At 49.0% G+C, this 14,657-nt stretch overlaps 4 protein-coding genes across 5 annotated transcripts; 3 read left to right on the top strand and 1 right to left on the bottom strand.

The window, feature by feature from the left end:
* The first annotated feature begins 608 nt into the window (after nucleotides 1–608).
* On the top strand, nucleotides 609–6,680 carry LOC121179527 (E3 ubiquitin-protein ligase RNF182). Its single transcript, XM_041034420.1, has 8 exons — nucleotides 609–981; nucleotides 1,237–1,389; nucleotides 3,196–3,459; nucleotides 3,615–3,768; nucleotides 4,649–4,716; nucleotides 4,798–4,912; nucleotides 5,005–5,234; nucleotides 5,344–6,680. The coding sequence occupies exons 3-8, from the start codon at nucleotides 3,412–3,414 to the stop codon at nucleotides 5,524–5,526; spliced, it is 798 nt and encodes a 265-aa protein (XP_040890354.1). The 5' UTR covers nucleotides 609–981; nucleotides 1,237–1,389; nucleotides 3,196–3,411; the 3' UTR covers nucleotides 5,527–6,680.
* Nucleotides 6,681–7,105: 425 nt separating this feature from the next.
* Nucleotides 7,106–9,383, top strand: zgc:109913 (regulator of G-protein signaling 9-binding protein). The gene is made up of 5 exons (XM_041034464.1): nucleotides 7,106–7,395; nucleotides 7,877–8,093; nucleotides 8,181–8,384; nucleotides 8,845–8,987; nucleotides 9,204–9,383. The coding sequence occupies exons 2-5, from the start codon at nucleotides 7,892–7,894 to the stop codon at nucleotides 9,381–9,383; spliced, it is 729 nt and encodes a 242-aa protein (XP_040890398.1). The 5' UTR covers nucleotides 7,106–7,395; nucleotides 7,877–7,891.
* A 606-nt stretch (nucleotides 9,384–9,989) lies between these two features.
* ube2c (ubiquitin-conjugating enzyme E2C) lies at nucleotides 9,990–12,316 on the bottom strand. Of its 2 annotated transcripts, none has more exons than XM_041034086.1 (7): nucleotides 12,233–12,316; nucleotides 11,693–11,819; nucleotides 11,168–11,195; nucleotides 10,811–10,897; nucleotides 10,451–10,655; nucleotides 10,233–10,292; nucleotides 9,990–10,125 (listed from the first exon to the last, which is right to left on the bottom strand). In XM_041034086.1, exons 2-7 carry the CDS (start codon nucleotides 11,797–11,799, stop codon nucleotides 10,088–10,090), a joined length of 525 nt encoding a protein of 174 aa, XP_040890020.1. In that variant the 5' UTR covers nucleotides 11,800–11,819; nucleotides 12,233–12,316; the 3' UTR covers nucleotides 9,990–10,087. The 2 variants fall into 2 exon arrangements, with proteins under 2 accessions (XP_040890020.1, XP_040890021.1); XM_041034087.1 differs by having other exon boundaries at nucleotides 12,246–12,292.
* A 683-nt stretch (nucleotides 12,317–12,999) lies between these two features.
* polr2j (RNA polymerase II subunit J) lies at nucleotides 13,000–14,646 on the top strand. The gene is made up of 3 exons (XM_041033148.1): nucleotides 13,000–13,174; nucleotides 13,825–13,933; nucleotides 14,456–14,646. The coding sequence occupies exons 1-3, from the start codon at nucleotides 13,032–13,034 to the stop codon at nucleotides 14,555–14,557; spliced, it is 354 nt and encodes a 117-aa protein (XP_040889082.1). The 5' UTR covers nucleotides 13,000–13,031; the 3' UTR covers nucleotides 14,558–14,646.
* The last annotated feature ends 11 nt before the right edge of the window (nucleotides 14,647–14,657 follow it).

The following is a 14,657-nucleotide window of genomic DNA, read 5'->3' as shown; positions in this document are numbered from 1 at the left end:
GCTGTTTCTAGCACAGACAAGATGTGATTGTTGTTCAGCTGATTAATTCCAGCAGCAGGAAGTAGAACCCTGAGGTTCTCTGATGTTCTCTGTCAGTCTGTCTGTTAGAAACCAGTTTGTGTTGAAACAGATGAACAGAGACCTGATCCTCTCTCAGATTCACCAACAATAAAAACCCACTTCATTTTTAACCCACAGACAAAGTGACAGGGTGTTTTCAGCCCTGGGTGCTGTCTGCAGGCTGTCCTCTCAGGTTAGGCTGAGGGCATCAGTCAGGCAACAGACAGACAGACAGGAGCAGCCTGCTGCTGCTGCTGCTGCTGCTGATGATGATGATGAAGAACATGACAGATGCTGAAAAGCGGATCAGCGCATGATGTGTGTAAACGTGTGTTAATCTGAGCTGATCAGGTTTATTCTGATCAGGTTATTGATCCTCTGCTGTGGATTATCTCGGAGGTTTCCCGTCATCCCGCTGTGCGCCGGTTGCCATGGTAACCCGGGCTCCCGTTGCCGGCCGCGCGCCGCAGTGAGACATAGCAGAGACGGTGAGTCACAGACACCGAGACCAAGCCCGGACAGCGACGCAACCAGCGATCAACGGACCAGCAACCGACAGACCGGAGACGGATCTCCGTGAAGCCGTTAGCATGTTAGCTTCCCGCCGCTGTCACCCAGAGGAGGCGCGCGACGACGACGACGGACTACTAATGAGACTGACGACGGGCAACCACCGCAGTGTTGCTTCAACCTGAGACAACACAGCAACAGCCAGCCAGACAGCAACCACATCTACAGCAACCAGACTGTTGCTGCAGCGTTGCTTCAGTCTCACAGAGACTCCAGAGCAGCACCATGTAAGGCAACTGCAGCTCCAGCAACTGGCAAATAAACTGTTGCTGATGAATGACTATCATGTTGCGTCAACCTGACAGAACAACTACAGCATCCAGGATGCAACTAAACCTGCAGAAACAACAGGTACAGAAACCATACGGTGAAATGTTACGCAACTAGGCAACTTATTTTCTTCTACTGCAGTGTTGCTTCAACCGACAGGGAAAATACAGCAAGTAGCAACTGGAATGTTGATCTGTATTAACAACGTGTTGCTTCAGTCTGAAAGCTTCGATAAAGATTTCAGCAGCTAAACCTGCTGTGACAGCATAGCCTCCAGCAACCTGAGCAGCAACTGTTGATGCTTAATAACAACTGTTTTGCTTCATCCTGAGGGAGACCACAGCAACTAGACCTACAACTCCTGAACCTCCTGCAACTAATGCACAGCAACCTGCTGCTGATGTTTAATCATCTCTGTGTTGCTTCACCCTGAGGGAAATTTTCAGCAACTTGACTTTTGGCAACCATCACCTCAGCCTCTGCCAGCAGGTGAGCAGCAACACTTCACTGTGTGTGTTTACACATTTTAACTGACCTGACTCCACCCACCGCTGTGACCTCGCCGATGACATCACAACCTCGTCGGTGGTCAGTAGCGTCAGAGTTCTGTCTCGGTTCTTCTCCCTGGACCGGACAGCAGGTGACATCACTGACAGCTGCTTAGTCACATGTCATTTCCACACCTGTACCATGTGATACACCTTGAAGTGATGGGAGGGAGGAGGAGCTCACCTGTCAGAGTGAGGTCACCTGTAAAGACACAGAGCAGAGACTGACCTCAGGTCTGTGTGTGTCTCACGTAAAGGAGCAGTTGGACATTTTGTCCTCCAGTCTCATTGCACTGTTAGCTTAGCTTAGCACAAAGACTGAGAGCAAGGGAAAACCTTAGCTTAGCTTAGCTTAGCTCCAGTCTGACTGTGTTTTAATGGACAGATGTAGCAACAGGATATGACATCACCCCCAGGCCTGGGTTCAGAATCAGCTGGTTCTGGTGGTCAACAGGTTTAACGTGTCACATGACTTCCCCTCTGTCCAGGTGGACTGTTGGTGTTGTGGCTGATCTCAGCAGCTCAGCTCGGCACAGGTGTTACACTTCAACACACCTGTACCTGACTCACCTAGGTCTCACCTGGCAGGTGGGTCCTCACGTCTCTAAATACGTCGGAGCGAGAACACCTCCAGAACCCAGGTACAGAGGAGACCTCAGACTGAGAACAGCTTCTGACAGAACAAGACCCTGGAGCTGGGGTGGGGCTATGAATCACTGCTGCCCTGTGATTGGCTCAGAGACTGAAACAGCAGACGTTTACATGTCATTCATGTGACCTGAGCGTCACAGAAAGAACGAGGTGGTAGAACCAGAGCAAGAGAACGTTCTGTCACATTCACCGTGTTTTTGAATTCAGCAGCTTTAACGTCAAACTGTGGAAATGGGTTTTATCAATCTGATCAGTCAGTCAGCTGATAATGCACCATGTGACCACATCTGACTCATCTCATTGGCTGATCTGAGGTTCAGGCACAGGTAAAGCTGTTGCCATAGCAACATCAGCATCCCCAGTGCCACCCCCCTCCCCTCCCCTACCAGTTATATAACAACTGCAGTCTATAAATACACCCAGAACAGAGTGTGTGTGTGTGTGTCTTGGTTTGAAACCGTTGTTGTGAGGACATTGTGTTTGGACGTTGTGTTTGGATGTTGTTGTGAGGACATTGTGTTTGGACGTTGTTGTGAGGACGTTGTGTTTGGACGTTGTGTTTGGATGTTGTTGTGAGGACATTGTGTTTGGACGTTGTGTTTGGACGTTGTGTTGGGACGTTGTTGTGAGGACATTGTGTTTGGACGGTGTGTTTGGACGTTGTTGTGAGGACATTGTGTTTGGACGTTGTTGTGAGGACGTTGTGTTTGGACGTTGTGTTTGGACATTGTTGTGAGGACGTTGTGTTTGGACGTTGTGTTTGGACGTTGTTGTGAGGACGTTGTGTTTGGACGGTCCATCCTTGGTTTTACGGCTCAGGTCAGAATCAGGTTTAGGTCTGGTGAAGTCCTCCCAGCTACACAAAGACCAACGTGTGTGTGTTACTGTCCTGACAGAGCCTCAGCCTGAACACACACAGGCCAACACGTGTGTGTAACGTTGTGTGTCAGAGTCAGTGAAGCGCACACACTGTGTTCAGGTCAGTGATGGACAGTTTGTTTCCCACAGTCTGCAGATCCACCAGCACGACCCGGTCCAGTGCAAAACCCAGATCAGAGCTTGTCTCTGTGTCTCTGACCTGTCTGTCTGTTTGCAGATGGACGTCCTGTCAGGCTCTCACACTGATCAGCTGATCTGGACTCAGGTGTGTCACCTCTGTGAAGAGGAAGCGGCAGAAACCAACCAATCACATGGTCAGAGTGCAGCTTTGTCTGCGTCTCTGAAGGACAGCTGATCTGTCTGTCTCTCAGTCACCTGCCTCAGGTTGAGTTAAGCCCCCCCCCCGCTTCAGGTGAAGACGGCAGCCGATAAGATGAGTCACCTGAAGGAGGCGGAGCCTGGGCGGGAGCTGGAGGGCAAGGTAAGATCTGCCGTCGTCCTTTGCTGCAGCATCACCTTTGACGGAAATGCTCTCAGTGTGTTCTAAATAAAGTTGTGTGAGTGTGAACAGAGTTTGGAGACACAGCAGAGACTCACCTGTCCTCACTTACTAACCCTCTGTCGTGGTGCGTTCAGGTGCAGACCTGGGCTCAGTCTCTGGTTTACACTCTGGAGGAACTTGAGTGTAAAATCTGTTACAACCGCTACGACACTCGCAGCCGGAAACCCAAGCTGCTGGGCTGCCTGCACCGAGTCTGCGCCAAGTGTCTGAAGAAGATGGTGGACATGGGTGAGTGTCGTCCTCAGGTAACGTAACTGACTCCACGTCAGCAGCCTCATTCATTTATTCATTTTTTTCCCTCATCAGTTTTCACTCTGTCCCATAATAAAACTGAAAAACTGAAATGTCACATGGACATAAAACCTGACGGTCAGTGTGTCTGAGCTCCGGACGTCCTGCGTGGAGACGGGAGAAACGGGACGGGACATCGCTGCAGCACTGCTCTGACGAAGACTCTCTGAACCTGAAGGACTGAGAAATGAGAATCAGAGATTAAACTGTTCAGTCACAGTTCAGCTGCCCCAGCTGATGCAGGACCGAGCGAGCTGATTTAAACGATTTCAGCATCAGGCTGCAACGTAACGTGAACAGTGACGGGCTGAGAACTTCCTGAATGCAGATGTGAACTCAGAAAAATGAGGACCTGAGATTTGACTTGGACTTGACTCCTGTGAGACTTGTCTTTCTGTATATTTGACTCCCTCACAACTTGATGAAGTTCTGATTTGGTAAAAATCCAGATTGATGTTCTTGGACAGCAACGTGACCTGTTGGTTTGCAGAATCATTTTGAGTCTCAGGTTCTGATCTTGTAAAATCCAGATTCCAAGACTTTTAGACGCCTGAAAGATTTTATCCTTTGGGACTTGATGTCATGTCCTGTCATGTCCTTAACGTCAGGTCCGAGTCACGTCACGTTACATGTCCAAATCACACAAAAGACTGGGCCTGAACTGGCCTTAAAACACCTACAGAGGCCAGAGACCAGCAGAGGTCACAGTAATGGACCTGACAATAAGATCCACCATTAACCAGTATGACCAGTATGACGCTGATGACAGTTCTAACATCATGAAGCATCTCATGTGTCTCTTCTGATTGGTTTTCAGGAGAGTCGTCGCCCTCCATCATCAGCTGTCCGTTCTGTCGCCACGAGACCCACGTCCCGGACGAAGAGGTGAGACCGCCTTTTACGTCCTCACCTCCAGATGTCAGACTGTCACTGTCCTCTGTCAAACTCTCTTCCTCTTCCCCTCAGGTGTGGCTGATGGAGGATGACCGACACATCCTGGCTGTTCTTTCGTGTCAAGACCGGGTGCGGCGAGGAGGAGGAGGCGGAGGGGAGGTGGTGCTGAGTCCCACCAGTTTGACCGGTAAAACACCTGGACAGGTTTATTACTGAAATCTGAAGGTTTATGTCCAGATTTTGTTGCGTCGAGTCGATACTGTCTCTGTCGTCCGTCAGCAGGAGCAGGAGGCACAGAGGTGTCCCACCAGTCCTCAGACTGTCTGGTCATCACAATCATGGAACTCCCTGAGGAGTCTCCGTCCTCTGACTCACTGAGTACGCTCAATGTGGTGGGCCTGTACCGTCCCCCCAGCCTGGACTCGCTGCCCTGCAACCTGCCTGCTCAGAAATGTCACACCTGGACGTCCCGCAGCTTCCCCCGCTGCCTGCTGGGGGCGCTGTGTCTGGTCAGTATGTACAACACCAGTCAAACCAGTCCATACCTGTCAGTCCGTGTGTGTTTGGACAGGTGTCTGTCTGACATCCTGACAGGTGTGTCACTGTCTCTGTATCCAGGTGTACTTCAGCTCCCTGCCCCTGGGGATTTACCTGCTAATGATTGGTCAGCTGTGGCTGGGCGTGGTCCTGGTCAGTCTGGTTCCCTCCACGCTGCTGCTGCTCGTCCTCTACGGCTTCTGTCAGTGTCTCTGCCATGAGCTGATGGAGGCGGTTGCCACGCGCACACACACGCTGCCATGAGGACAATGACATGTGCTGCCATGACAACGCATGCTGCCATGACCAAAACGACATAATGACATATGTTGCCACGATGACACACGCTGCCATGACGATGACGAACAATGACACAGCAACAACGTGGCCATAGCAACAACACCAAAACAACAAAGAAAAAAGACACAACATAAACAATAAAGAACAGAGCAGACAGAACACGATGCACCACACACCAGAACACTGGAACCCAACCTGAATAAATCCAGACTCACCTGTAGACCCACCCATAGGACTGACTCACCTGTCACCCCGTCTAAATACCAGCATTACCCCCGTCCGAGGCTACAGCCAATCAAAAAGGAGGACATCACCACGGAGACGAGGCGAATCCCAGAGGTTTCACTGTGGAGGTTTTTCTCTGGTGCCTCCTGCTGGACGAACTGAGAACAAACAGCCACAGACTGAATTAGGAATCATCTTCCAGGTGTTCTGATGTGACACCTGTCAGACTGACACACTTCATATCACTAACTAACCTGGTTGGTTACAAACATTTAACTGTTTCATACGTGTGAAGTCACATTGTTTATTGGACCCTCCTGTTCTCAGTCCAGAGTCCAGGACAAACAAATTCCAGGACCGGTCTCTGTACCAGCTCAGCACAAAGACTGGTGGACAGATGGACTCTGAGCCCTGATCCGTAAAAGGAGGAATGAAAGTCTGAGGACAGAAGCTCAGAGAGCAGAGTGTGTGGTTCCCGCTCAGATCACATCATTAGGTGTCCTCAGACTGAGCAGCATGAATGTTTCTCAACAGAAAATAGAAGCATAAGAAAATCTGTCCCTGGACGGAGACGGTGTCCTTCATTGGACCTGCTGACTGTCAGTCAGACAAGGTACCGAGGTCAGAGGTTTACTTCTCTTCTGATGGAACCAAGCTAGTAGTTTCCCTCTACTTCCAGTATTTGTGCTAAGCTAGGCTAACAGTCCTGGATGAGACTCTGGACAGCGTTCGACTGTTCCTTTAAGGTTCCCATCTTTATAAAGTGCCATTGTTTGATTTGATGTTTGATCAATGAATCCTGTGATGATGATGATCAGGTGACATCAGAGGGCACCCCCTGATGGTCAGCTGACCTGCTGTGTCACTTCCTGTCTGTGTTGTGGGCGGAGCATGTGGAGGATCAGACACTGAGACGTGTCTGGTCACTGTTCAACTTTAAATTCTGCAGACAGTAAATAAACTACAGTCATTCATCATGTCTAGCATTAGAAGCTAACAGCTGCTAGCATTATGGATCATTCCAGTTTAAAGCTGAGGGCGCGGTGGGCGGAGTCAGGGCCGGACTGATGCTTCCTGTAACAGGTTAGTATTTGTTTGTTTGCAGCACAGTGACGACGACATGAACCAACAATATGACACAGCTCTTTGTTGATGTACTATTGGCACCAGGTGGACTCCATCTTCAGGGACACACGTCATGTAGTCCAACATAATTGTCACGGGGGACCAAGGGACATGTCCCCCCTCCAGTGTAAGAAACAGGGAAAGACTTCCTGCATAACCAGTATCATGAAGCTCCCAAAGTCTGAGAGGATTTCAAGCTGTGGGTAAAGTTCACCTGTGAACATTACACCTGACGACCTGACCGGGCTCACTCTATAAATAACCCTGACATGACGCAGTCCACCTGGACAGAGGTTTGCCTGCGAGGCAGAGCTGAGGTAAAATAAAGAGGCTCCTGGGAGGCGTCGGGCCTCAGCTGGGCCCCGAGCGTTAATTAAAAACACTGACGATCCCCCGAGAGGAGAAGAAGAAGAGTGTTTATAGAAACCTGCACGGTCCTCCACTACAGAAGAAGAGGCTGGAAGGAGCTGTGAGCGGCTGCAGGTAGGACGACTGAGCGGTTTTACCTTTATTTTAAAAACTGAGAGACAGTTTGACTGACGCCTTCATCTGTCCTGTAGATCATGTGACCTCAGGAGTCACTGTGGAACCTAAACATACAGACATGAGACGATGGACACGCAGTCTGCAGACAAAACGTCTTCATTGTTTTCAGTTCATAGGATTTAAGTTAACTTTATATCCCAACCACACGCTGCTGACCTGTCAACAACACAGGTAACCGTGGTGGACAGGTGTGGACAGACAGGTGTGGTAACTCCAGTGTGTGTGTGGGAGCGAGGAGTCATTTCGTGGCGGCTGAACGTGAATCAGAGGCCGAGCTGTAAAATGTTTGTGCTGAGGAATAAAACACGTTGCTCATGTTTTCATCATGTTTGACATCATGTCGACAGTTTCAGACAGGTGATCTGAGGAACGTCATTTCAGGGTTAAATGGCTGCAGCTGATCCTCCTCATCTCTCAGGTGTGTGATGACATCATGAGTCGGTGGCGTCGGTCGGTGGACGAGCTGGCAGTGCGGCGCCGGCAGCAGAGCGAGTGTGAGCGCGCGCAGGAGGCTCTCAGTCGGGTCACTTCCTGTTTCCAGCAGCTGGTGGCGTCGCTCGGTGGCTCGGCGGACTGCAGCTTCCTACGAGACGAGATGGATGAGACGAGGGCACTCGCTCACCGGATCTGCAGTGGTAACCTCTGACCCCACACCTGTACATACACCTGTTCACACACCTGTGTGTCTCACCCGGTTCTCCCTTTCACCTGTCTGTGTGCAGGTCTGTCTCGGCGTCTGGTACGTCTGCTGTCAGACTGTGACTCCGTCCCCTCAGGTGTAGAGGAAAGACAGGTGTCGGAGCGTCTCTGGGTTCTCTTCCTGTCAGCGTTGGAGAACTTCCTGTCTGACCTCCGTAAGGCGAGGGATCTGATTGGACAGTTCCCTCTGACTCAGCGCTACGATAGGCGCTCGTTGGTCAACACAGGTCAGCTGGTGGAAGCTCTGTGATTGGCTGAATCCTTTCCTTCTTACCTTCCTATCTTACCCCCTTTCCTTCCTTCCCTCTGAGTGTCTCTCACCTGACACCTGTCTGCTCCTCAGGGAACTCTGGAAAGATCCTTAGATAATATTCAAGGACCTGTCCAGACTCTCAGACACCTGAAGCCTCTGGCTGGACCTCCCACAATCCTTCTGGTCCTTCTTCAAGAATCTCTGTAAAGACTGGAACAGGGTCTTCAAGAACTTGTACTGTCTCTTCCAGGTTCCCTAAACTGTTCTAAATGATTTCTGGTTCTCCTGCTCTTGGTTCCTGGACCTCCTTATGGACAATGGGATCATTGTCCAAGACATCAAGGATATCTGTCCTTGAAGGACCCTTGAACATTCAAGGATCAATCGCCATACACCTGTCTAACCTCTCACCTGCTGCTCTCTTTTCTCACCAGGATGTATCGATGGCGTGGTGGGCGTGGCAGCCCGAGTGGCTTTAGTCCAGGTGCCTTGGCTCACCTTGGAGGAGCAACCGAGTCCTGATCTGACCAATCACATCACGGGACTGGAGGCCATGCTGAGTGAGATGCAGCTGAGGGTGAGACAGAGAGCATTTCCTGTTAGAACAGATGGAACATGACAAGAACACGCTCCACCTGCAGACCAGAGTCAGGTCTGAAGGTCGAGCTGGGTCTTGAACATGATGTTTTATACCTGGTGGAAGTGTCGTGTTTGGGGGAGGGGTCTGTGTACCGGGGACATGTCTTGTTCCTGGGGGGAGAACCCTGTGATATGTTTTCTGAAATCTGTGCAGGTGCCCGTTGCATTCTGGATGGTGGAGGCGACGCAGCCGGCCTGGGCCGAAGCTCGCGGTGAGCTGGACGAGCCGGACGTCAGCCTGGAGGACCTGATGGAGGTCGAGGTCGTCTCCAACAACAACAAGATGGCCGCCTGCTGCCAGCCGCCGTGCTGCGGACTGGGCTGTGTTGGGTAGAGGGGGGAGGACGAGGGAGTTTCATAGAATCTGGATTAAACTCTGTTCGTGTCTGTGTACGAGTCGTAACTGTTCAACAAACGTGACGATCACACAAATAAAACAAAAACATTTGAACACGAAAGTTTGAGGAAAAATATCAGTTTCATTTTTATCATTGTGTAATAAAAAGTTGTAACAGGAAGCTAAAAGAATAAAAATCATTTTACTGTTTCATAGTTTGAAATTTTCAAATTTAATGAGAAGAAAACGACGCTGAAATCAGAATGACTTCATTTCTGTTGTTAGATTAAATCACAATTTATTTCCCACATCTTCAAAGTGAAAAGCTTTTGTTTCTGAGATTTAACAAACATCATGAAGAACATGAGTCTCACCTCAGCAGATTCACGCTTCATGCGACCTGACGACCTGCGAAGTTTGTGGTTTGTGCAGCTAAATTTTCGGTTTAGTAGAAACCAGTTTGGTGACGTGTAAACTTTCAGTGTGAATCCGAACTGATTCTCTTTCCTGTTCTGATCGTCCAAAGTCTGTTCAACATGACATGAAACAGATAAATCATCTGAACCGGAGCAGAGTCCAATGAAGAGCCAGTCAATGCATGTGCTGAATTAAGAACTTTATTGATACAGTGAGATGAACAAACATAAAAATATTGTACAAACACAGAAGACGGACAGAAGAAGAATAAAAGTGGAGCTGCTTCACTTCTGGAAAGTCGAGTGTAGATGAGCTTTGAAGGCTGGAAAAGATAAAGAGTGTTAGAACTGCGTGTGCGGACACACACACACACGTGCACACACACACACACACAGCTGGCCTGGTGATGAAGTGTGTGTCGCGTCTCACCTTCCTGATCCTCCCAGAGTTCAGCTGCTGTCGTGTTCAGAGGACTCTCGTTGTTCGGCTCTGAAAAGGAAACAGACGATGAAGACGCATTAAAACAAGAACCCGGACACAGCGGATGAGCTCAGGTGAACTCAGGTGAGGTGGAACCTCAGCACAGACCTGGTTTAACGCATCTGAACTCGATCACGTTAACCACTTAAACTGGTTGTACTGGTTACCTCCCAGCAGGCTCTGGATGGACAGCAGGATGGAGCGGACATCGTACAATGCCGACCACTTGTCCTTCAGGATGTCGAGACAGATGAATCCCTGCTCGTCCACGTTGGGATGAAAACACGGAGTGACGAACTTCACGCGAGGGGCCTGATATGGGTAACCGGCAGGAAAGTCCAGAGACAGACGGTACCTGAGACCCTCGTACACCTGAGAGACAGAAAGGTACGATGGCGGCTGAGGATGTTTGTCTTCCCTGAGCTCGTCTGATCAGGCAGCATTTCCTCCACACACTAGCTACAGTGCAGCTCTGGTGTTAAATATAATACATTGATTATTAGTTATTAATCAGTAAGTGAACATACTGTCCCCTGAGCTCCGTCAATGGTTCCAATCCATTTGAAGAGATTATCTGATTCTGGAAACGCTGAGATCCCCTTATCACCGGACATCTGCAACACCAGAGAGACAGACAGTCACAGGACGTCCTCACACAGAGACAGGCGAGGCACAGGACGTCCTCACACAAAGACAGACGGGTCACACAATGCTGGATTTTAAATTACTCTGTGAGAGATGTCTGGTTACCATGGTGATCAGACAGGTGGTTTAAAGTGGGCAGCTGTGGTTCAGGACGTAGAGCAGGTTGTCTCCTGGTCCGTGTGTCCAAGTGCCCGTTGGTGTGTGTGTGTGTGTGTGAGAAGGTGCTGTATAAAACTCACCATCAGAGTCATGAGCTCCTGCTGCAGCCTGCAGACACACACACAACATTCACGTCACTTCAGTGGAACATGGATCTTCATGCAGCAATTTATCAAACGTTTCACAGAAAACAGTTCAGATCAGTTTCCTGCAGCAGGTGAAGCAGCTTCACCTGCACACAACTTCCTGTGAAACATGAAATATTTCATGTGTTCTGTTCCTGTGCTAACAGGCCTGTGTCCTCCCACACAGGTGGGGTCAGGGTTACGATGTAAACTAAAGCTGGAGCTCTGTGATGAAGGATCCATTATTTTATTTCAGTTCTCTAAAGCACGAGCCTCAAGAATCTTGTTCTTCTCCTGTAACTGTCCACAAACTTATGACCCGGACCGTGTATTCAGTGAATATCAGGCTCCAGAGGTCCACATCGACCAGTCTGGAGGACCAGCTGTCCCGCAGGACAGACTGCTGAGCAAACACAGACTGGATCTGGACTGAGACCTGGCAGCAGACTGCAGGACAGACCGGACCGCCGTCTCCCTCACCGTTTGGACACCGAGCTTCTGGCAGCGCTGCCGCCGCTCTCGCTTCCCTTCAGAGCGGCCGTAGAGGACGCTGCAGTCGCTGCGGGGTCCATGTTCTGGGAGGCCATGAGTGTGAACGGTCGGGTTACTGTTGGACACAGACAGAGACAGACAAACAGACCGGGTCACAGGGGGACAGACACCGACACAGAGCTCGCGCTGCGGATTCACTCCTCAGATTCTACTCAGCAGATGCTAAACGTTGGCAACCAGATACAGCACCGAAGAATATTCCCCGGTGAAGCCGTCAGCTACACCGTGTTAACGGAGCGAAAACAGTCCGTTAACCGATCAAGTCAGTTAGCAAACAGCTGCTTGTTTTCCCGTTTCCTGTTTTAGCTTCATGGTAACGTTAGCTCAGCCGGCTAACTAAACGTTAGCCCCAGTGTTAGCCTGTTTACTATTAACGTCACAGAACGAACACACACACCCCATTGCGCCATGTCCACAAATACACAGCACAGAAACGGACCGTGTGTATAAACCAGGTGTTACACTTACCTGCGGGACTCACCGTGTGTCCAAGTGTTCGCAGTCCGAACTGCCTTCTCTCTGATTCAAACTGGCTTCGCTCCCGCCCCCCAGTTTAAACCAACGCACCCTCACACACACAGCCAATCAATGCCCGAATTTCAAAAACAAACCACCTTCTGCTGGCCAATAAGAAGAGCGAACACGAAGGCAACAGCGCTGTGATTGGGCAAGGGGAACTTCCGGAATGTGACCAAGCTGACTGATCGGCGTACGGTGATGACGTCACAAAGTGGCGACAAACGATCGAAATATAAAAGTCGTTTTTTGTACCGAACAAATTTCACGCTTTATATTTGGCGATATTTGATCAAATTCACTGATTTACTGATTTATTTTGACTGAACATTTAATCACAGTACTTTTTATTTTCATTTTCACATTTCTCGGTGAAGATAATAAAATCCGTAGTTCTCTGTGAAAATTCAAAGCTGATTTTCAAGGTGAAATATAAACAATATGGTCACATGACAAGCACAGAAAAAAAAACAATAGAAGTACTTTTTCAACTAGTAAATTCAGGGTGAATATAACCTGTAAATAAGAACAGGAAATACGTTTTTTACTGAGTGAGAATTAATGCTATTTTGTCTGATGATGAACAAACCGTTATGAACATGTCCGCGCTGACTGACATAAAGCGGGAATTATAATAATCATCATAATAATAATAGTAGCAGATGATGTACAAGGAGGAGGAGCCATAAGTCGTGGTCTTATTTTGAAATAGTGTTTCCGGTCGGTCATATTCGCCTCGCGCTGATCGAAGATGAACGCGCCTCCTGCCTTTGAGTCGTTTCTGCTGTTTGAAGGAGAGAAGAAGATCAGCATCAGCAAGGACACGAAGGTCCCCAATGCCTGTCTGTTCACTCTGAACAAGGAGGACCACACGCTGGGCAACATCATCCGGGCGTAAGAGGCTAACACCATGCTAAACACAGAGCTAACAATGCTAACAGGATGCTAAACACAGTGGTAGCAGGCTAACAGGAGGAGAGCAGTACAGCAGCTCTTATTGTGAAAGGCTCTTTCAAGAGTCTGAACTTGAATTGTTTTCTAAAGTGATTCACTTACAACAAAATAACCTGTTACCTGCTCTGCCGCAGGTGTGTCGGCCTGTTTACACACCTGCACAAGCTGCCTGAAAAATAAAAGTAAAATTCTTTCAGATTAAAAGCTTTATCAAACGAGTTTAGACCGAAAATGTGTTAAAAATCAGAGCTGCAGAATCTGAAGCTGGTTCCATGACTGCAGCTCAGACACGGTGTGAACTGATGAGAATACATGAGCTGAAGCAGCAATATGAAGATGTTTTGTATGAACGTTGACAGGATGTTCCACTTTTAGTCATTTTTAAGCTGCAAACAACCACACAAACTCGAACCCTTTAAAAAGAGAACTATCAGAATAACAAACGAAAGGTGTCGGTCTGTAGCTCTGATTGGTTCATCCTTCTCTGATCAGGTGTGATTCACTGTCACGCTCTAAGTAGGAGGACGTCATCGATGAGCTCGTCTACTGTCAGTGATCAGTACCTGATCATGTGTGTTTCTGTGTGTCAGTCAGCTGTTGAAGGATCCTCAGGTTCTGTTTGCGGGTTATAAAGTTCCTCATCCTCTGGAGCACAAGATCGTCATCAGAGTCCAGACCACACCTGACTACAGTCCACAGGTAACAAACACCTCCACCTGACTACAGTCCACAGGTAACACACACCTCCACCTGACCGCAGTCCACAGGTAACACACACTCACACCTGACTACAGTCCACAGGTAACACACACCTCCACCTGACCACAGTCCACAGGTAACACACACCTCCACCTGACTACAGTCCACAGGTAACACACACCTCCACCTGACCGCAGTCCACAGGTAACACACACTCACACCTGACTGCAGTCCACAGGTAACACACACTCACACCTGACTACAGTCCACAGGTAACACACACTCACACCTGACTGCAGTCCACAGGTAACACACACTCACACCTGACTGCAGTCCACAGGTAACACACACCTACACCTGACTACAGTCACTTGAGCTGAGACACGACTGAACGTCACTGCAGGTCTGGGTGCTGGTTTATTCTAGATTAGACATGTTACTGGTTTGAACACTAAAGCGGGGGGGCTTTCATTTTGACAGGACAAGATGTTTTGTTGACAGGAAGTGATGTTTTGTTGACAGGAAGCATTTACAAACGCCATCACAGACCTGATCAGTGAGCTGTCTCTGCTGGAGGAGCGCTTCAGAGTTGCCATCAAAGACAAACAGGAAGGGATCGAGTGATGCCCCGCCCCTTCTGATGATGCCCCCTTTCTGTTTATTTGTTTATGTGTTTGTTTTTTTATAAATAAAGCCTGTGATGTCACAGCCTGCAGGATGTGGT

This window comes from Toxotes jaculatrix, chromosome 3, assembly GCF_017976425.1.
Source record: "Toxotes jaculatrix isolate fToxJac2 chromosome 3, fToxJac2.pri, whole genome shotgun sequence".
Classification (NCBI taxonomy): domain Eukaryota; kingdom Metazoa; phylum Chordata; class Actinopteri; family Toxotidae; genus Toxotes; species Toxotes jaculatrix.
Note: the sequence above shows the minus strand (reverse complement) of the source record. Positions and strands in the feature narration are given on the sequence as shown.